At 43.7% G+C, this 21421-nt stretch overlaps 1 protein-coding gene across 1 annotated transcript in view; it reads left to right on the top strand.

The window, feature by feature from the left end:
* cers4a (ceramide synthase 4a) overlaps positions 1 to 21421 on the top strand; it is a 58076-nt gene that overhangs the window by 2973 nt on the left and 33682 nt on the right. Inside the window, exons 2-3 of the mRNA XM_072482638.1 lie at positions 17626 to 17799; positions 20511 to 20628. Of these exons, the coding sequence (XP_072338739.1) occupies positions 17627 to 17799; positions 20511 to 20628 (291 nt within the window). The 5' untranslated portion in view covers position 17626. The remainder of the gene's footprint in view (positions 1 to 17625; positions 17800 to 20510; positions 20629 to 21421) is intronic.

Raw genomic sequence — 21421 nt, 5'->3', positions numbered from 1 at the left:
CCACACTAATGAGCCTCTGGGAGAAACCATTTCTCTTCATCTCTGTCTGAAAAGTAAGACTACTTATTTGAGACCACTTATTCATAAACTATGTTCCCTCCTTCTAGTTTCCTCCACAAGTGAAAACGTCCCCCAGTATCTACCCCCAAAAATCCCCTTGTGTTCTTGTATCCTTTAATACCCCTCATTCTTTTAAACTCTACCGGGTATAGACCTAATCTGTTCGGCCTTCCTTTTCATCCAAGCAATGGAATCGAGTGAACCTCCGCTGAACTGCTTCTAATGGGATATAAATATACAACCTTTTTGTATTTGAGAAAGGATAGTAACTGTAGAACAAGCCCAACCACAATATTCAGGAATTCCCCGGACTCCAGTACATCCAACACATTCAGGCCGGTATTAAACTTCACCAAAAGCTGCATGCAAATTCTCCAGTCTGAACATTGTTCGACTAACTGATATAAACAAACAACAGCCTATTGTAAAATCCTGAAAAGGGGACTGTGACCAGACCTTAATTTTAAAAACTGGATTTGAATTTTCGATCTGCTGTGGTGCATTAATTATCGAATTTAAAACAGACGGACTTGAGAGCGAGTTTACACAGTCGGACTTGAACACGGTACAAAACCATGTTTGTACACTGCATAGCTGTCAACCTGCCTGAGTTGGTTGTTCCTTTGCCTCCTGAGTCAGGAGGTTGTCGGTTGAAGACCTATGTTGTTAGTTGCTTATCCACCCCTCTTTCATGAGATCAGCAGTGGGGCTCTTTGCTCCACTATATTCAGCTCAACATAGGGGATTGGCTTAGCTCAGTTGGCTGGACAGCTGGTTCATGATGCGGAGCAACATGGGTTCAATGCCCGTACCGGCCCTGCCTTCTCAACCAAGCCATTGGGCAAGATGATTAAAACATTGGTAGAAGTAAGATTTGAAAAGCCTCTTGTAGGGAAAGGAGGGGTTCATGTAGATTATTCAGCATTGAGCCTGCCATCAGGCTTAACTATGCGCTGGTGCTTATAATCCACACACGTCTCTCCCATCCCATCTGTCTTTTCTCAGCCCCTCCTCATATTGTTCACTTTTATTCACTTTTCCCTTGTACATGTAAAAGAAAACTAGATGAATACATCTGCTCTTTGTCTCTATTTCCTGTGGTAATGAGTTCCACATTCTAACCGAAATAAAGAAATTTCTCCTGATTTTTCCTGTCAGATTTGTTAGCTATCTAGTATTTATGGCCTTTAGTTTTGAACTCTCCCACAAGTGGAAGCATTGCACATCCAGACTGTTCAACTCATTAATATTTTAAAGGTCTCAATCAGGCCTTTTATAAGTCTTCTCTTTTCCAAAGAGTCCCAATCTATCAACCTTTCCTGGTATCTGTAGTCCTCAGTTCCAGTACCTTTTCTTATAAATCTCTTTTGTGCTTTTTCAAATACATAAACCCTTATGGAAAAAAAATAGAACTATGCACAGCATTCTGAATGAGGCCTGACCATGGTTTCTTGCATGATAACTTCACACATTTTGAATTCTTTCGAAATTAAAAAATGCTTTGGTAGCATTTTAATTGCCTTTCTGATCTGTCGTGCTACTTTTAAATTATTTGTTCACTTGAATCCCTAGATCCCTTTGCTCTTGTACTCCTTATTTTCTAATTCAATGTTTCTATTTTTCTTACGAAAATGTTTGGGGATATAATTCCAGAGCTGGGGCCTAGGTAGCAGAGGGCTCAGCCACCAATGCTCTTGCCATAAAAATCAAGGATGCTGAAGCATTCAAAACTGGAGGAGTGAACAGACCTCAGAGGGTTGTAGGTCTGGAGGAGGTTACAGAGGATCAGCAGGGCGAGACCATGGAGAGATTTGAATGAGTGGATGAGAATTTTTAGAGTTGTGGTATTGCTTCATGTTCACTATTTGTGGTTAAAGATCTTACGAGCAAGTGCTTCCAAGTGTAAAGATGTGTGCGAGTAGCAAACCATGTTTGCAGAGAAGCAGTCAGGAAAGATGAGCTGTATCTAATTATCATAGAAGCCCTGCAGTGCAGAAGGAAGCCATTTGGCCAATCGAGTCTGCACCAACCCTCTAAGAGTACCCTACCTAGGCCCATACCCCAGTAACCCCACCTAACCTTTTGGACACTAAGGGGCAATTTATTGTGGCCAATCCACCTAACCTGTACATCTTTGGACTGAAGGAGGAAACCGTAGGACCCGGAAGAAACCCACACAGACACAGGGAGAACATACACACTCCACACAGTAACCTAAGGCTGGAATTTAACTCGGGTCCCTGGAGCTGTGAGGCAGCAGTGCTAACCACCGTGTCTCGCTTTCTCCTATGCATTTTCTCCTGTGCTTCCTTTTCGTTTCCCCATTAGTTCTAACCACACTGTCATGATATACATCAGCATATCATGGTGCAATCACACACACACTGACACACTGATGGACACACAGTAGGACCAGCCAGCATACACAACATCGCAGCCAATCACCAGTGAGAGCACACGCACTATAAAGATGGGGGACACCAGAGTTCCCGCTCATTCTAGCAGCAGCCAGCTCAGAGCACAGAGCTCACAGCCTGCCTCTCAGACATTCACCATGTGCTGAGTTACTCACCTAGATAGTGATAGGACAGGGTCCACAGATAAGCTGGTAATGCACGTACCCAAGCTTACAGTATGTTATTACAGTTGAATTGTTAATAAAATAGAGTTACACCATCTCCAGCCATGTTGACCTGTTTGTAGACCAGAACACCCAACACGACACACACGTCTATTGGTTTTCCCACTCACTTCGCACCTTTCTTTAAGGTAATCGTTGGGTGTGACCATTGGTAGCTCAATGCCTGATCCAGTAAGTTAGCAGCAAATGTGTATCTCTGGTATTCCTGATTAGTCAGTGGCTTGCATAATTGATCATTATGAAGGTGTGACCGTTGGTAGCTCAATGCCTGATCCAGTAAGTTAGCAGCAAATGTGTATCTCTGGTATTCCTGATTAGTCAGTGGCTTGCATAATTGATCATTATGAATGTCTGCTTATTGGTGACTTCAGGTTTATTTTCAGCAAGAGAATGGGAGGCTTTGAGAGATTTCAATGTTAAAAGAAAAGAAGGCAATACGGAGTCTCAGTAAGCAGCATGGATGGTGCATGTTGTGCAAAAGTAGCAACCAATTATAATGCACGAGCTTTCTAAATTGTTCTGCTTTAACTGTAGGTGCAGGGATTGAGTTTCAAAGGTATTCTTCACCACAGCCCCTCCTATTCCATTGTAGTCCGATCCTGCTGCCACCATCTTCTGATGTTTGTGTTGTAAGAAAACTTGGCAAGAGCCAAGTTCCACAAGTTTGAAAATAGGTAGCGTGAGGAGGCAGTGAATTGGGAAGCAATGATCAGGTGACGGCCAGTTTGGGTTTTGAACACCTGCAGATTCTAGGCGGTAGCTGAGAGTAACAGAGAGAGAGGAATTTACCAGTCTTATTACATAAAGGGAACGTGGGTGATCAGGAGCAATGTTGACCTGCTACAGACTGGAAGCACGGATATTGTCACTGAATATGGGAAAATGGCAGACATGTTGAATAATTACTTTGCCTCAGTATTTACAGTGGAAAATGAGGATAGTGTAGCCACCTAAATTGGCCAACTCTCGATTTAAACGGCAAAGGCTGATGGGAAAGTCAGCCAACATAGACAGAAACCAGCAGCTGCAGGTTTGCTGTGTATTTACCTCTGCAAAGCCAAGACATCATCGATACCAGCGACCATCAGCATAACAAAGCGAACAGCCATCTACATACTGATGAGCAATCCCCGGGAACAATAAGTAACATTTGGGACACACAAAGCAAAGCCAGACTCCTCGGCGCCAGCAGGAGCCAACACAAAGGAGGTGAACGAGCACCTCAAGACCGCCCATCAATCAGGGAACCGCTCCAGTATTGGAGAAATCGAACCAAGCGATTGGGACAAAGTCCAATCACTTGGGACCAGGTACAGTGTCCGCCCCGAAAGGCGGGAAGCCCCTGGGGACTATAAGAGTTAAGCCCCAAGTTCAAATCGTTCTCTTCATCTCTGCGTCCTGCCCGGGTCACCCAGCAACACGAACCAACATTGACCATGACCGATGCAGTGACCCCCGAACAAAGTAAGTCTTAATTCAATGCTCGCTACGAGATAGGCGCTCCTCGCTACCGATCTGTACCAACTTCGAATCCCGCAGACCTCAGAACCCGAACGAAAGGCCATTTGTTCCCCTGACCTGGTGGGCCAGTCCGAAGTTAAGTATAGGCCTGTTAGTTGTAGAAGTAGCTTAGACGTAGAATTTGTGCATGAGTAGCGATTACTGTGTATAATAAATGTGCTTTGATTTGAATCTTACTAATCGGTGTATTGGGTTATTGATCATTACTCCGACTTGAACCTCGTGGCGGTATCATAAAGATACCTGGCGACTCGAGAGCAAAGGTAACAAAACAGAGCAATTGAACCAAGGAGAAAGTTAGCAACAATAGCTTGTCGGAGGTCCAGAAGACATTGAGTGGATTGGAACAGGGACTAATTAAAATTAGTGTAAGCATAACATCAATAATGAGGAAATTAATGGAACTGAAGAGTGACAAATCTCCCGGACGATGGTTTCCATCCAAGAGTTTTAAAGAAAGTAGGGGAGCACATTGTAGATGCCCAAGAATAATCTTTCAGAGTTCTGTAGATTCAGGAGTCTCTCCGGATTGGAAAATTCCCATGTCACTCCGCTTTTTAAAAAGGACAAAGAGGAAAATCAGCGAATTACAAACCAGGTAGCCTACATCTATGGTGGGGAAATTGTTGGCGTCGATAATCGAGGATAAGATAACTGAACACCTCAAATTTTCAGTTAATTAGGGACAGCCAGCATGGATTCATGACAGGTAGGTCATGCCTGACTAACCTTTTAAAAAAATTTAGAGTACCCAATTATTTTTTTTTCCAATGAAAGGGCAATTTAGTGTGGCCACTCCACCTAGCCTGCACATCTTTTGGGTAGTGGGGGTGAGACCCACGCAGACATGGGGAGAATGTGCAAACTTCACAAACGAATGATAAGTATGGGAAGTTTAGAGAGCTTTGGATAATGAGGGATATTGTGAACCTCGTCAAAAAGGAGACTTTTGTACGGTCTAGAAGTGTGCGGACAGTCGAAACGCTTGAGGAGTATAAAGAAAGTGGGAAGGTACTGAAGCAGGAAATAAGGAGGGCTAGGAGGGGTCATGAAAAGTCCTTGGCAAGTAGAATTAAGGTGAATCCCAAAGCTTTTTGTTCATATGTAAAATGCAAGAGAGTGGCCAGGGAAAGAATTGGACCATTTAAGGACAGCGGGGGGAATCTATGTGTTGAGCCCGAGGAAATGGGTGAGGTACTAAATGAGTACTTTGCATCAGTGTTCACCAAAGAAAGAGATTTTGTGGAAGATGATTCTTGGGTAGGGTGTGTGGACAGTCTGGGTCATATTAACATCAAAAAGGAGGAGGTATTGGGTCTGCTAAAAGATATTAACATAGAGTGATCTCCTGAGCTGGATGGGATTTACCCCAGAATACTGAGGGAAGCAAGGGTGGAAATTGCTGGGGCCTTGACTGACAACATTGTATCCTCATTGGCTACACGTGAGATCCCAGAGGTCTGGATAATAGCTCATGTGGGACCGCTGGTTAAGAAAGGTAGCAGGGATAATCCTGGAAACTGTAGGCCGGTGAGCCTCACATCGGTAGTAGGTAGATTATTGGAGAGAATTCTCAGGGACAGGATTTATATCCATTTGGAAACAAATGGTGATGGATGTCACTGGGGTCAAGCAAAGATGCCAGGAGTTTAGAGCGCACTTTTATTGGTGAGGTTTTCTGAAAAGGGAATAAATGGGATCTCCTCAGCCCCTTGTCCTTGTTCATTTGGTTCTGGGTAATTTGGGATGGGGTGGGGGATGTTTTGTTGAAATTTAATTGAATTGCATCCCCTTTTATATACTTGTATTTTGACTTGAAGCTTCGCACAGGCATTGCATAGGAAACAGTGACAGAATGATTCCACAGGGCACTGTTCTGGTACCCTGGCTAACTACACGTCTGTAGTGATCTGTTTAATACAAATCTTGTCAAAAGTTAAAAACTAAAAAGAGTTTTGAATATCCTCTTGAGATTTAGACCAATAATGTGGCGACTTTACAAGTGGGATTGGGTAGCGCGAGTATATATAATCTGAAAGGTGTTATTTTTAGATGGCCTTTACCCAATCCTGTGCTCCCACTGATCTTGGAAAAGCATCCCTGAGGAAATAACAGGAAAATTCCGGCTGGGGACTCCTCCTACAAAACTCCTCAAATACCCCTTTAACTGGTGGCACGGTGGTGCAGAGGTTAGCACTGCTGGCTCATGGCGCTGAGGACCCGGGTTTGAATCCTGGTCCTAAGTCACTGTCCATGTGGAGTTTGCACGTTCGTCCTGTGTTTGGTTGGTCTCGCCCCCACAACCCAAAGATGTGCAGGGTAGGTGAATTGGGCACACTAAAGTGCCCCTTCATTGGGGGGAAAAAAAGAATTGGATACTCTAAATTTATAAAAGAAAATACCTCATTGACCCCCACCGGGTCCAGTACCACTCTTCCCATCACGTGCTTCATTCTTCCAATCTCCCTCGCCGCCTCCTGCTTCCTAAGTTGGTGGGCCAGCATCCTACTTGCCTTCTCCCCGTGTTCACACACCGCTCCTTCAGCCCTCCACAACTGCTCTACTGCTTTCCCCGTGGACACTAACCCAAGCTCCATCTGGACCTTCTACCTCTCGTTCAACAACCCATTCTCTCTGTTTGCATGGGTTTTGCCCCCTGTGGTAGTCACCACTGTTTGTATAATACGTATATGAGAGATAATACGGTAAGGCTCCTGTACTGCAGGTATGGGGGTAGATCCCTGCCTGCTGGCTCTGCCCAGTAGGCGGAGTATAAATGTGTGTGCTCACTGAGCTGCAGCCATTTCGGCAGCAGCTGCAGGAGGCAACACATCTCTGCTTAATAAAGCCTTGATTACTCTCTACTCTCTACTCTCGTCTCGTCGTAATAGATAGGGCATCACCTCCACAACTCAAAAGATAAGCAGGGTAGGTGGATTGGCCATGTCAAATTGCCCCTTAATTGGAAAAAATTAATTGGGTACTCAATGTTTTTTTTTTAAAGATGGTGGAGTCGCAGGTGGACAGGGTGGTGAAGAAGGCATTCCTAATGCTAGGTTTTATTGGTCAGAATATTGAATACAGGAGTTAGGACATCTTGTTGAAGTTGTACAAGATATATTGTAAGACCACACATGGAATACTGTGTTCAGTTCTGGTCCCCCTATTACAGGAGGGATATTGTTAAACTAGAAAGAGTGCAGAAGGGATTTACGAGGATGCTACCAGGACTTGATGGTCTGAGTTATAAGGAGAGGCTGGGATTTTTTTTCCCTGGAGCGTAGGAGGTTAAGGGGGGATCTTAATAGAGGTCTATAAAATAATGAACATGGATAAGGTAGATAGTCAATATCTTTTCCAAAAGGTAGAGGAGACTAGAATTAGAGGGCATAGGTTTAAGGTGAGAGGGGAGAGATACAAAAGAGACCAGAGTGGAATTTTTTCACACAGAGGGTGGTGAGCACCTGGAACGAGCTGCCAGAGGCAGTGGTAGAGGCGGGTACAATGTTTTCCTTTTTAAAAAAAAAAACAGTTAGACAGTTACATGGGCAGGGTGGGTATAGAGCGATTATGGGCCAAATGCGGGCAAGGGACTAGCTTAGTGATAGAAACTGGGCGGCATGGGCAAGCTGGGCCGGAGGACCTGTTTCTATGCTGTAAACATCGATGACTCTATGACTGGGCCTTTACCTCCACCATCTTGATCTGTGGCGCACGAAGATTCTCCCGCTCCAACTGCTCCCTTCTTTTCAACTCGCTTCTGGTCCGTGGATCCAGCCACACCAGTGGAGTTTCACTTTCTCCAATCACTCCTGCACCTTTTTTCATCAAAACTTCCACCCTACGAGCGGGGAAAAGATCCGAAAAATCTGCCTTGAGCGGGAGCTGCCAAATGTAGTATATCAAGAACCTCTGTTTGACGGAGACTGAGTTAGGGGTCCCTGTTTCTATCAGTAATCCCTTCTGGGTGCAAGATGGATTCGATTTGTATGTTATATCCCTGGTGTTCAAATCCCTAACTGGCACTGGCTAGACACATATGATGAATAACCACTTGGGCGGTGTACCAAAAAGAGCCCAGCAAACATCGACCCAGTGAGAGTCCCCACCTTCATGAGATGGATGGGGCAAGGAAAGGAGTTAAGATGGGGTCGTTGAGGTGTCAGTACTGGTTTTCACTGGGTAAAAGGATCTGTATCTTGTTTCGAGTTTAGACGTTTTGGACATGAGGTGGCATTCTCCCATTTTGAGACTAAATGCTGTGGTGGGGACGGGAACAAAGGAGTATCCGACGGAAAAACACGCCAAATCTTCCGACCCTGACCTCATTAATTATACACCCAGGTATGCACCATGTTTGGTGATGGGGCAGACCTGGGATCTGCTCTTTGTATCCGGCTGCCATATCGAAAAGGTGCCGAACACCCTATTGATGAAAGAAGGCGGACCTCCTGAAAATTGGAGATGGATCTCCAGGAACATTCTAAGACTGTCCCTCCAGGACACTGAATCTGATAGGTCGACATGTGGATGCACCCCCGACCCACTGCAGGGTTGTGGCTGGCCTCCATCTTGGGAGCAATCCAAGGCATTGTTCAGATGAGTCACGTCGTCAGGAGCTTTGGAAAATTCTGCCAACGGTCTCCATTTTAGTACAAGATCAATAAGCTCCTGCAGCACCCTTAACTGAACCCAGCTACTTTGTAATATGAAGCTTGCCAGGAGTGGAGCCATGACAACAGCAATGTTATGATTAGCAGCTTGTTGTGTCAACCCTGCTGGTGAATGACTTTCCTTGCTGGGGGTGGAAACAGGGCTTGGCCCCAACTCCGAGATCAGAGATCATCCTGCACGAACGCTAAGGCTGCCGTTTGTGCACCAAGGCTTTCTAAATTGTGCCAACAATTTAAACTGACAGCTGATCTGCTCCCTCTGAAAATAACCTTGCCTTCGATATTCACAGAATAATGGCCTGATCACATCTTGGGCAGTAAACAAATGTAATGGACGTTTACGGGGGAGATACATTGGGAGCTAACTCGCCTCACCTGGGGGTTAACCGAAACCACTTGCAATCATGAAATTACAAGTGATGTAATGTGATTTAAGAAAAAATTACATCAGCAAGAATAATTTTAAAAATATTTCGGGTTTGGGTTCTCTTTTCTGCTCTAAACTGGACATCTGACACCTTTGGGCTTAAAAAGCGGATGGTCTGAAGTGTTAGTTGTATATCAATTATGTTTAAATATATACTAGTAGAGGGCATTCATTAGGGGTTTTACCTTAGCACATAAAGAGACGCTTGTAGAAATTGTGTGGTTAAACTAGCTGTATGCTTGTAATCTTGCACTCTGTAAATTAATAGACTGGAATAAAGATTTGATTCATTATCATCCTTCAACTACTTTCTGGACTATGACAGAAATTTGATTTTATATTTTTTCTTATTTAAATTCTGCTCTTTGATCTGAGATCCATCAGCTGTATCCTCATCGGATAGCATCGGATCTCGGGTAGCCATCGGTCCCAATTAAAGGCTAATATTCATTTCTAACTAATTGACAACACAGTCAACTCTTTTTTTCCAAATCAACAAACAGCTAAAGAATTTGTTTCTATCTACTTTTGCTATGCTTACCCTTCCTGTCCGCCCATTTGCTGGAAAACTGAACCCTGATGACTCAATATTGCCACTGGAAGGTGTCCGGGCTCGAGGCTTGGTCTGGTCAGAGAGGTGGGTTTTAAGGAGAGTACTACAGGGGAAGATCTGGGGTTTGCATATTCTCCCCGTGTCTGCATGGGTTTCACCCCCACAATCTAAAAAGATAGGCAGAGTAGGTGGATTGGCCACACTAAATTGCCGCTTAAATGGCTTTTTTCTTTGAAAAGGGGAAGAGTGAAGTACAGAGGGAATTCCAGATTGTTGTACCTTCAATAACTACGCTTAGAGAGTAAAACGGTATGAGGGTCCTTTGGGGTGTAGGTGGATATGCGGGGTTTGTGTGCTAAAAGGGGATCTTTGGGCTTTCCTAGGGCCAGGCAAGTGGGAAAGGGACCCGGGCGGGGGCCTCTACGCTGGCCGGTTTAAGCCGGCCAGTGAACGGGAGTGAGGTGGGGGGAGGGGCTGCGGCCATCGGAGCCTGGTAGAACGGGGTCCGAGTGGTCCAGCCGGGGTGGAAAGTTGGGGAGAAGGAACCGAGGTTGGGAGGAGGAGTTTTACAAGAGGCAGTGGACGTGAGGAGCTGGAGACCTGGGGGGGGGGGGGCTGCTGTGTAAGATTAAGGGTGACTACGGGTAATCCCTGATTCCTTTTTGTCATTTGTTTATGTAAACATGTGGGCTGAGGTTTGGGGGTTGGTGGGTAGATGGGATTGTTGTTATTATGGGGACTGACATATCTTGCTGACTATTGTTTATTGTTGATGGATGTAAATGTGGGAGAAAATGTGGAAAAAGGAGGAGAATTAAAAAAAAAAAAATGTTTTTAAAAGAGAGTAAAACAGTAAAGAAGGCTTTAATAAGCTAAGAACTGGCCTGGTGCCGAGACGGGTGCTAACTGGGTGCCGCCCACAAGGCAGCCCCTTGTATATGGCTCCCAGGTGGGCGGAGGCGGAGTCCCCCAGGGTTCCAAGCCCGGTCTTAAAGGGGACATCACCTTACATGATGACAAGGGTTCAGTAGTACAGTAACCGTTCATCACACAGACTTTAGTGACTGAAGCTACAGGCACCCTGCAGTTTAGGATGGGCGGCTGGGCCGTGTAAAGCAAGAATACAAGAGGAGATGAGAATTGGAGGAGTGCAGATACCTCGGATGTTGTAAATCTGGTGATGGTCACTTTTATATAATGAATGCCCTAGATCTCACCACTAAGTGGGATAATTACTGGAATGAAATTGATCCACACAGGACAGTTCAGCTGCTCCCTAAAAATAACAATTGAATCTCAAAAATACACATCCAGTTGCCCTTAATGTCTGATCCTTTCAATGGAGATTAATTTAAAATTTTCTGCCACCATTGTCTGGACACTCATCTCTGAATCCATTTCTGTGATGCCAAGATTGTATAATTTAATGTCTTTAGGGCTGAATTTCCATTATGCTGTCTTTCAATAGTTGACACATTTTATGAAATTCTGGTGTGTTGTTTTTATTTTGTTTAAGTCACTACCTGTTTGATTTTTGAAATCCATGCAGAGTTTTCCTGCAAAATGATTTAGGGTGCTAAAGGTTGCACAGGGGAAGTTCAGCCTATTTGTGTGTCAGTTACATATAACACTATAAAAATGATTGGTGGGGGGGTGTAAAACAAAGACCACCCCCTCCCTGCCACTGTGTCAACTCTCCATTGCTGTTGTCGTGGGGCAGTGTGTGGGGGTGATTCCACCATGGCTGTGTGGGCATGCGTTACTCTCATTGTACCAGGCAACACCTCGTGAACCCACTTGGGACCTTTACTCCCTTTGTGAAGTTTGAGTGGATGTACTCTTGGGGAACAGGCGCCGGAATGTGGCGACTAGGGGCTTTTCACAGTAACTTCACTGCAGTGTTAATGTAAGCCTAATTGTGACAATAAAGATTATTATAATTTCCCACCCCCAAATGTTTTGTCCGGTTAGACAGCCTTTCGCCCAATACTTGCATAACTCAAAGACAAAGGTGTTAAAATGACAAAAGATCATTATCATAATGTCTCTGAGTTTTAAGTGTCCGAAAGGTTATTATTCGAGACTCCAGGCCAAAAAGTCTGCTGTAATCCTGTTAGGCCTGGGGTAGGTGGGTGGGGGGCCCAGAGGAATTGCTGCAAGTGAGATGTTGCTGAAGAAGAACTCGTCCTGCCACTTCAAAATGAAGTTCCGCCGCCTTCTGCAGCACATTTTCAGTGGGCCATCGATAAGGGTGCAAGTGGTTGATCTTTGTTCCCTCCTGTTGATAACACACAGAGGAGATGAATACAAGTTTTATCTTGCTATCACACTAAGAGTTATTAAATCTGATCACTGGATGTGGAATGATTTGAACTGTTTAGAATTCTGATACAGCTTTCTCCTTATGCAAGTACAGTTTGGAATGTGATTTTTAAACTCTGAAAGGCCGGGCCCTTGAGTATTGGTCCTCAATTATATCCTTTCACTTAGTTTTGACTGCAGAAAGTGCTGTCAAAGTTCAGCGCTGGGTTTGTGTCTGCCAGCAATTTGTGTGACACCAGCATTTAAGTACAGGGTTCTTGTGAGCACTTTACTTATCTCGCGAGTGTGTTATTGTGGTATGTTTATAGAATAATGTCCGTACACATTTAGAGCTTTGACATTGTTCTTTGTGATGGTTTAAATAAAAGTGATCCAAATAAGACCCTTTTCAATTTGAACTGAGGAATATTGGAGGGATTGATTTTAAATGCAGTCAGTATTTTATACTGACTGCCTAACAGTGGAAAGGAAATTAAACTTGTAGTCAAATAAGAGAGATGTGTTTTAAGGATATAGTAGCAGGATATTCTAATTTTACAAAGATAAAATCGGAATAGGTGAAATATTTGTTTATCGTGGGAAGATTTTGCCAGTGCATTCTGGACAATTGTCTCACTGTGGTGCTATTTCAATGTCAAGAAGTGCAACTTCATGTCCGAGGTAATGAAGGGAAACGAGTATAAAAACAGATGAGCCTTTGAGTAAAGTGCTATTTTTTGGTTCCGTGTAGGAGGTGATCAAGGTTGGGGACCTTGCCTGGATTAAATGGAAGGAAAAATTTGTAAATGAGTGTAGAACAGCAATGGAAAACATTTAAATAAGATGCAAAGTTCACGCATTACAATCTTCCATTAAAGAGAGAGTTTGGGATGGAATAGAATAGGGAGATGAGAAATACCATGGGTGAGATCTTGGCACCTGCGCCATGGGTTTCCTGGTGGCATGGGTGGATTCAATGGGAAATCCCTGACAGCGGTGGGACCAGCAATATTCCATCATCTGCCAAAGGTGGGCCACCTCTTGCCACCGAGAAACACTGTGTGGGAAGGCCAGACAATCTCTCCCCTTATTTCTACTTTGGCATCACCGACTAACATCCATGTTCTACTGATTTTATATGGCAGCTAAACCAGACCTAATGTGCTGAAATTGTAATCTGATGATGGGAAACCCTATAAATAGAAATGATGGAGAGATGGGTCTTGACGATTTCAAGTGATGTGGCTGTGACTTTCCTTTGACAGCCTGGGATTGTCCTTGTGAAGAAAAGATTGTTGATGCACTACCTTAGAAACAAATACTCTTAGTTTGTGTGGTAGGCTACCTTGTGTTTTGTCGCTGCTGGGGGTGGGGCACCAGGTACTTGTTTCTGCCCATTCCCATTGATGTACCATGATGTGTTGGGTGTTCTGGATCACATACAGGTCACCAACACTTGAAGTAGTGCAACACTATTTTATGAAAAGGTTAACTATTTAAACATACTTGAACTGTGGGTAAATACGATACCAGCTTTGACTAAAGACCTTTGCCTTGTCCTAACCAGTTGATGCACTCAGCACATGGTGAATGTCTGTGTTGCAGGCTGTGAGCTCTGTGCACCGAGCTAGCTGCTACTCGAATGAGCGGGAACTCTGATGTCCCCTGAATTTATAGTGCGTGTGCTCTCACTGGCGATTGGCTGTGGTGTTGTGTATGTTGATTGGTCCCACTGTGTGTCCATCAGTGTGTGTCTGCACCATGATATACTGGTGTATATTATGACACCCACCAGTCCATTCCATACTTTACAGCAAGAAATCTTACAACACCAGGTTAAAGTCCAACCAGTTTGTTTAGAATCACTAGCTTTGGGAGCGCAGCTCCTTCATCAGATAAGTGCTCACCTGATGAAGTAGCTGTGCTCCGAAAGCTAGTGATTCGAAACAAACCTGTTGGACTTTAACCTGGTGTTGTAAGACTTCTTACAGTGCCCACCCCAGTACAAGACTGGCATCTCCACATCATGGATATTTTATAGGACATGAGCAGTCCACATTTTATGGCGCACCTTCTCTGAGTCACTTTGTTATTTATATATAAACCATTTTCTGCCCAAGAACCCAACAACAGCACTAAACAAATGACCAGGTAATTTGTTTTGGGCATTGATTGAGGGATGTTAGCTAGGCCATTGGAATAACTCCTGCATTTTTATAAATGAGCAGGTAGGTGGGGCCTTATTTTAATAACTCCGTAAAAAGACAATTTATTTTGCAATACGTACTCTACCTGGATTGTGTTCAGGTACGTTGTGCTTGAATCCATAAACTTCTGCTTTAAGAGGAGGAGAAAATATCAACTGAGCTCAGCAAACACCATCCGAGTTAACCTCATCTTCAAAAATGCCCAAATTCATCTGCAGAAATTGCCAATCTGTTTTTACCCTCCCCAATAACACAACTGATGGAAGGTTGGGCAAAGAGGCTTCTTCTGACATGAGAGGTTCCTGGCCCACGGGATTCCCGTTGCTATTTTTGCACATGCTCAGTGAAATTATTGGGTTTCTATTTTGACAAAAACAAACTGAATTGCGGTGTGCAATCTGACAACACTTACTGGGGTTGAGAGTTTATTTTTAAAGTGAGAATTTAAATACGCAAGTCGTTGGATTTTTAAAAAATTGGACTGTTTTTCAATTGTCAGCATTTTATTTTGGCACAGCGCAGCTCAATAGATATTCATCAGCTTTTGCAGGTTAGCACGATGCACCCAATTTTTCTGCATGGGGAAACCGTGGACAATGCTCGTAGCCCTGGCTGACCTCCATTTTCCTTTCTATGTCCAGGGAGCTCAGGCCAATTGTGATGCTCTGTTCCTGCCCTTGTTGAGAATGGTTATTTCTGCCTTGATCAGGGAATGCCTGAGGCAGAGATCACCAAATCTTTTAAGCAGATATTGGAGATTGGACAGGGCACCAGGGCAGTGAATTAGTTTTGAATTGTTCTAATCGAAGGCTAGCATGCACCTGATGGGCCAGATGGACCCTTTCTGTGCACCAAGCTTCTGTGGTTCCCTTTGAACTGCAACCTGTGACTTTGCACTATTAAGTGACTCAGCACCACACCACACAGTGCATTTACCCACTGAGCCATTGAATATCTAAGCACCAGTTAAAAGACCCATAAAGGGGTCTTTGCTGTCTGTGTAGATAATAATAATCGTTTATTGTCACAAGTAGGCTTCAATGAAGTTACTGTGAAAAGCTCCTAGTCACCACATTCCGGCGCCGGTTCGGGGAAGCTGGTACGGGATAGTGTTTGATCAGGTGGCATGGTGGTAGCACTGTTGCCTCACAGTGCCAGGGACCCGGGTTCACTTCCTGCCACAGGCGACTGTCTGTGGGGAGTTTGCACTTTCTCCCCTTGTCTGCGTGGGATTCCTCCCGGATGCTCCGGTTTCCTCCCACAGTCCAAAAGTCTGCAGGTTGGGTGGATTGGCCATGATCAAATTGCCCCTTTAGTGTTCAAACAGATGTGTAGGTTAGGTAGGGTTAGGGCAGCATGGTGGTGCAGTGGTTAGCACTGCTGCATCACGCACAGAGGACCCAGGTTCGATCCCAGCCGCGGGTCACTGTCGATGTGGAGTTTTTTCCCCATGACTGCGCGGGTCTCACCCCCACAAAACCAAAAGATGTGTAGGGGTACGTACATTGGCCGCACTAAATTGCCCCTTAATTGGAAAAAATAATTGGATACTCTTTAAAAAAAAATTTTTAAAGGTGGGGTTATGGGGATAGGGCAGGGGGAGTGAACCTAGGTCGGGTGCTCTTTCAGAGAATTGGTGCAGACTTGATGGGCCAAATGGCCTCCTACACTGTAGACATTCTATGATTCTTCTATGATTCCATGGAGGAGAGGAATGTTACAAGCATATTGTTGGTTAGAAATATTACTTCCTCAAAGCCGCATAATGTCTCACTGCAATATGTCTCAACAGCATTTATTATGATGCAATGAAATAAACATGGTCAGAAACTGGTTCAACAAGAAGCCCATGGAAAGTGACTTGTAATTAATTACTGTAAAGAAAAGCACTGTGTGTGTAGGAATGGGGAAACCAATGCGTTTTCTTTTTGGCGTCCTGACTAATTGGGTAAATAAAGACACCTGAATTGACCTTGGTTGGTTAGAATGGAGAGACCCACAGGCCCATCCCATGGCACACCAGCATACCGATCACATCCTTATCACTTCACCTAGTTTTTACTTTTCTCCCATCATGTCCAGACGGGAAAATTCCCTCACTTTGATTATTCCATGTTGCCTGTGCCTTTTCAGGTGCTTGGGCAAGGTTTCAGTCTTCATATCTAAACTTTGAGGAAGTACTGATTGGGTTCCTCGGAACTGGGCCTAATTCAGTCATCTTCTGGTGCCTTCCCCACACTTGACTGTTCACCAACTGGGGTTTCTGCTGAGCAATGAAGATGCCAGAGCCCGAATGTCCCTCTTCGGATAGTGATTCCCAAAGTAATATCGGGTTGCGATGGAAACATTTGCTTGTCCTGAGACATGCACTTGTGGCTCATTACTGAAAAAAGTATGGTCACCTTACTCCATATTCACCACACTTCATCTGGGGACGGTGTGAAATTCTGCCATGTCCATTTTTGTTATTGAAATCCCAGTGACTGCACTGGAAACTAAACCAAACCATTGGTGAGAAGTGGTGCCAACATATGACAAGTCCTGCATTTAGATGGTGCTTTTCATGACTACTGAAGCATCTCGAAGCAAAGTGTTGTAATGTAGAAAATGTGACAGCCAACTTGCACACAACAAACTCCCTCAAAGAGCAATGCGATAATGATCAGATGATCTGTTATCTATGGTGTTGATTAAAGGGTAAATATAGGTCAGGATGCTAGGAATAACTACTCCCCTGGTCGTCTTTGAAATAGTGCCATGGGATCTTTTGCAATCACCCGAGGGGTAGATGGGACCTCAGTTTAATGTCTCATCCAGAACACCGTACTCCTCGCGTTGCAGCACTCCAAGGACTACGCTGGAATGCCAGCCTTAAATTTTTTTTGTGTGCTCGAGTCCTGGAGTGTTTTCATGGTGTGGATGTGATGTTATGGAAGGAACTGTGTGAAAATCTTTTTTTTTTTCATCTTCAAAACTGTCCTCGCCCAAGAGGTACAACTAGGAATTCTGCCTGCGTATCCTCTGGATTCGGGATCATGTTTTGATATGAGATGGGATTCCTTTAATGTATTTAAACATGTGTAGGTTTGTGCACTACTTGAACTCAAATTTGGGTTAATAGCTTATTTGGAAAATAGGATTGAGGCCGAATTCAGGGAAGTGCAAGAAAATGAACTGAAAGCTGTCGGCATTGACTTTAAATTGACCACCTCCTTTCCCTCCCCCACCCCCCTTGCCTCTAGGATGTCTTCTGTCCTGGACAAGTGGCTGTGGCACCACGAATACTGGCTTCCACCAGGTATCACATGGAAAGAAATGGAAGATTCTGAACATGCCCGATATCCCCGACCTCGTGACCTTGCCATCGCTATCCCATATGCCTTTGTGTTTATCGCTGTACGCTTTCTGTTTGAAAGGTAAGTTTAGCGCCAACTCGCCAATATTCCTATGTTTGGTACTCATTTATTTCTATATTCTGTTCTCGTTTGCATGGCTATAATTAGAAGAATCCTCTTTAATAATTTATAGTCTAGTCTCGATGAAACTATTTCAACTTGAAGATTGTTGTTTAAAAACCATTTGGCAGGATTGAAGTAAGAAATATGATCCGGGTATAGGCTCAATATGTTGAAAGACTGGCAATTATATTGGTACCTTTCGTGACCACTGTTTGCTTTACAACCAATGAAATACTTTTGAAGCATTGTTACGATAGTAATGTAAGAAATGTGGCAGCCAATTTGCCCTTGGCAAACTCCCACAAACTGTTAGATGATAATGACTAGCTATGTTGTGAGGTTCCGAGAAAGAGACATATTGGACTCTTATGTTAATTCTATATTTTTCTCTCCGTAGATGCTGCCAGATCTGCTGAGTTTTTCCAGCATTTTATATATGTTGTGATGCTGATTGAGGCATAGATGTTGACCAGGGCGATTTCCCTTGTCCTTATTCTGTGACCGTGGGATCATTGATATGCACCCGAGAGAGAATGGGGCTCATGCAAAAGATGGCAGCGCAGACAATGCAGCACTCCCACGGTACTGCACTGGATTGTCAGCCTACTCAATTAACCTCTGGTTAACCTGCACCACAATTGAAATCGGAGCAGTAAAGTTAGTACGCAAGTACAGCAAGTGATTAGGAAGGCAAGTGGAGTGTTGGCATTCTTGGTAAGGGGCAGGGAGTGTAAAAGTAGCAAATTGTTGTGGCAGCTGATGGTTCTGATGATGTGGTCATGTTTCAGAGAGGCTCAAAAACTGAGAAAGCTGGGGATATTGGGCCCCGAGATAGCGGATTTGAGTGAAGTGGAACTATAAGTGTAAACCCATTTTGTTACATAGATATATAAAAAACACTTAAAAGGATTTTCTGGTTTTTAGTTCCAAACCATATTTCAAGCCACAATTGTAAATTTGATCTCTCCTCTTGATTAAAAGTCTCTTGTTGTTAGTTGGGAACAGTGACAGCTTTCTCGTCTTCTTGATACAATCTTATAATCTTTCTTTGGCATTTAATCCATTCACAGTGGACAATGGTTTATATTTTATAAAATAAATTTAGAGTACCCAATTCATTTTTCCAATTAAGGGGCAGTTTAGTGTGGCCAAACCACCTACCCTGCACATCTCCTGGGTTGTGGGGGTGAAACCCACGCAACACTGGGAGAATGTGCAGCTCCACACAGACAGTGACCCAGGTCCGGGATCGAACCTGGGACCTCGGTGCCGTGAGGCAGCAATGCTAACCACTGCGCCACTGTGCTGTCCCCGGCAGTGGTTTATAGAGCATGAATATTGCCCTTGTGATTTTAATTCCCAACTTCCTGGTCACTTCTAGTTTCAATAACTCACACTTATCTAAGACGAAGAAAGCTAATCCTTCTAAAGAGAAAGTAGAGCTTAAAGATAGTATGAGAGTAATTAATGAGGCTAAATGTCTAAATGTCCTAGCCTACAATCTAGGGTTTTAAGAGATGGCTGCAGAAATAGTGGATGTGTTGGTTTCCATCTTTCAGAATATCCAAAATTCAAGAATGGTCTCCGTGAATTGGATGGGGGGCAAATATAACGCTACTCTTTTTATAAAGGAGGAGAGTGAAAATACAGCATTCATAGTCCAGTTAACCTGACATCATTAGTAGAGGAAACATGGGAAATTATTAGAGACTTGGTCAGATGGCCAATAAATCCACATTTGATTGATGGGTAGAGTAGACACGGATTTATGAAAGGGAAGTGGGGTTTGACAAATCAGTTAATGATTTGAGGATGTAACTTTCAAGGGTAGGCTCGGGAAACCAGTCAGTGGATGTGTATTTGAATTTTATTGTTTTTAAACCATCAATAAAATGCAACAAGAAGTTGCTTGAGTGGAACTCGTAGGATTGGGGCCAATATATTAGTATTGATTGAGGATTTGTGAAGGTGCTGATAATCGAGTGAGTTAGCCATTCCTTTTTAGGTTCACAGGCTTTGACTGGAGGAATATTGGGCCTCCGCTATTTGCAATCTTTATCAATGTCTTGGATTCTGCATAATGTAACCAAGTTCGTTAATGATACAAATGGGAAAGTAAACTGTGAGAAGGACCCAAAGACACCGAGATGGGCAAGAACATGGCAGATGTAGTATAATGTGGAGAAGCCTCAAATTATCCCCTTTTTCAAAGTAAATTTAGAGTAGGATATTGGGGATAGCGTGGGAAGGTGTAGCTAAAGTAGCAGGTTAGTTATCATCCCATTGCATGGTGGAACAGGCTCAAAAGGCCTGAATGGCCCACCCCTCCAATTCCATATGCTCTTGTGTTGTGTGGCACCTTGTATTGGTCAGAGATTGTACATGCAAACCTTCATTGAGGAATTTCAAGCATTGGGCAGCTTGCGGTAGTGAGGTGATGCTGACTATTTCCATGTCTGTGCAGAAAATATTCATGTTCATGTAGCAAAATCAGGATTTAACTGAAGAAGCAACTGCTGGGCGGTGAATAGCGGCAACTGACTCTGATCTCCTTGCAGTAAAAACAGTTAAATTTTTCACCCGGCACTCCGCTGAGACTCCATATATGTCCTGGACTGCTACTGTTCAAAGTATTTTCATTGACAGTTATGCCTTTTCTGCTTATTCAGGTTTATTGCTTTACCTCTGAGCAAACATATGGGTGTGAGAGAGAAATCCCGAAAGATCGCACCTTCTCAGCCGACCTTGGAGAAGGTGTATGCAACACAGAACACGTGTCCCAAGAAGGTGGGCGAGAATATTCTATATCATTCCAACGTGGGGTGGGAGGGACTTGCAGCTCAATAATACAATTCAGCACTCTCCCAATAAGCTTCACAACAATTGGGCAGTTTTCATTAGGTGGCCAGCATTTCATGTGATCTGAAATTTGCATCCTTATCCGTGACATAAATGAGTTAGTATGGCACAAGACAATGACTACCTTCTATACTATTGTGCATTCACGACTGATATTTCCTGGAATCACCGGTCCTTCTCCAATGCGGAAAAGCTTCATTGAAACTAAAATCAAAGTCCCATTTACTGCCAGCAATGCAATTATACAGAAAATTAATTAGCGGAATAATATTTGACTTGCGCCATATTTTAACTGTCCTGAGTGGGTGGAGGGGGGGAGAGACGGTTTAGGGATAAGGGAATGCAATAAAGTACATATCCAAAAGGATTAAAAGACTCTCTGGAGTGACACGGGTACATTCTGGATCCCAGTTCCCTCCATTCCTGAAAAGATTTTTTGGGAACGTTCCCTCATTTCTCTAATTTCCTTAACTAGCTTGACTTTAGGTTTCCAGTATGTTTTTTTAACCATTACTCCATAGTATGGCTTTTCTTCTAGCAAGACTAAGAGAGATGCAATCTCTTTAGCCTTCTAAAACAAATTTGTTTTCAGCAGAGCTGTGAGCGCTACCTATTTCCAACTGCAATCAAATTCAGCTAACTAAAACTTAAAAGCCCCTCTGCCTTACAAGGCTGCAGTTGCTAAGCAATCACTGCTACTTCTATTTATTCTTCACGCCAT

Source organism: Scyliorhinus torazame, chromosome 18 (genome assembly GCF_047496885.1).
Source record: "Scyliorhinus torazame isolate Kashiwa2021f chromosome 18, sScyTor2.1, whole genome shotgun sequence".
Lineage (NCBI taxonomy): Eukaryota > Metazoa > Chordata > Chondrichthyes > Carcharhiniformes > Scyliorhinidae > Scyliorhinus > Scyliorhinus torazame.
The sequence above is the reverse complement of the archived record's forward strand: the minus strand, read 5'-3'. Positions and strand labels throughout refer to the sequence as shown.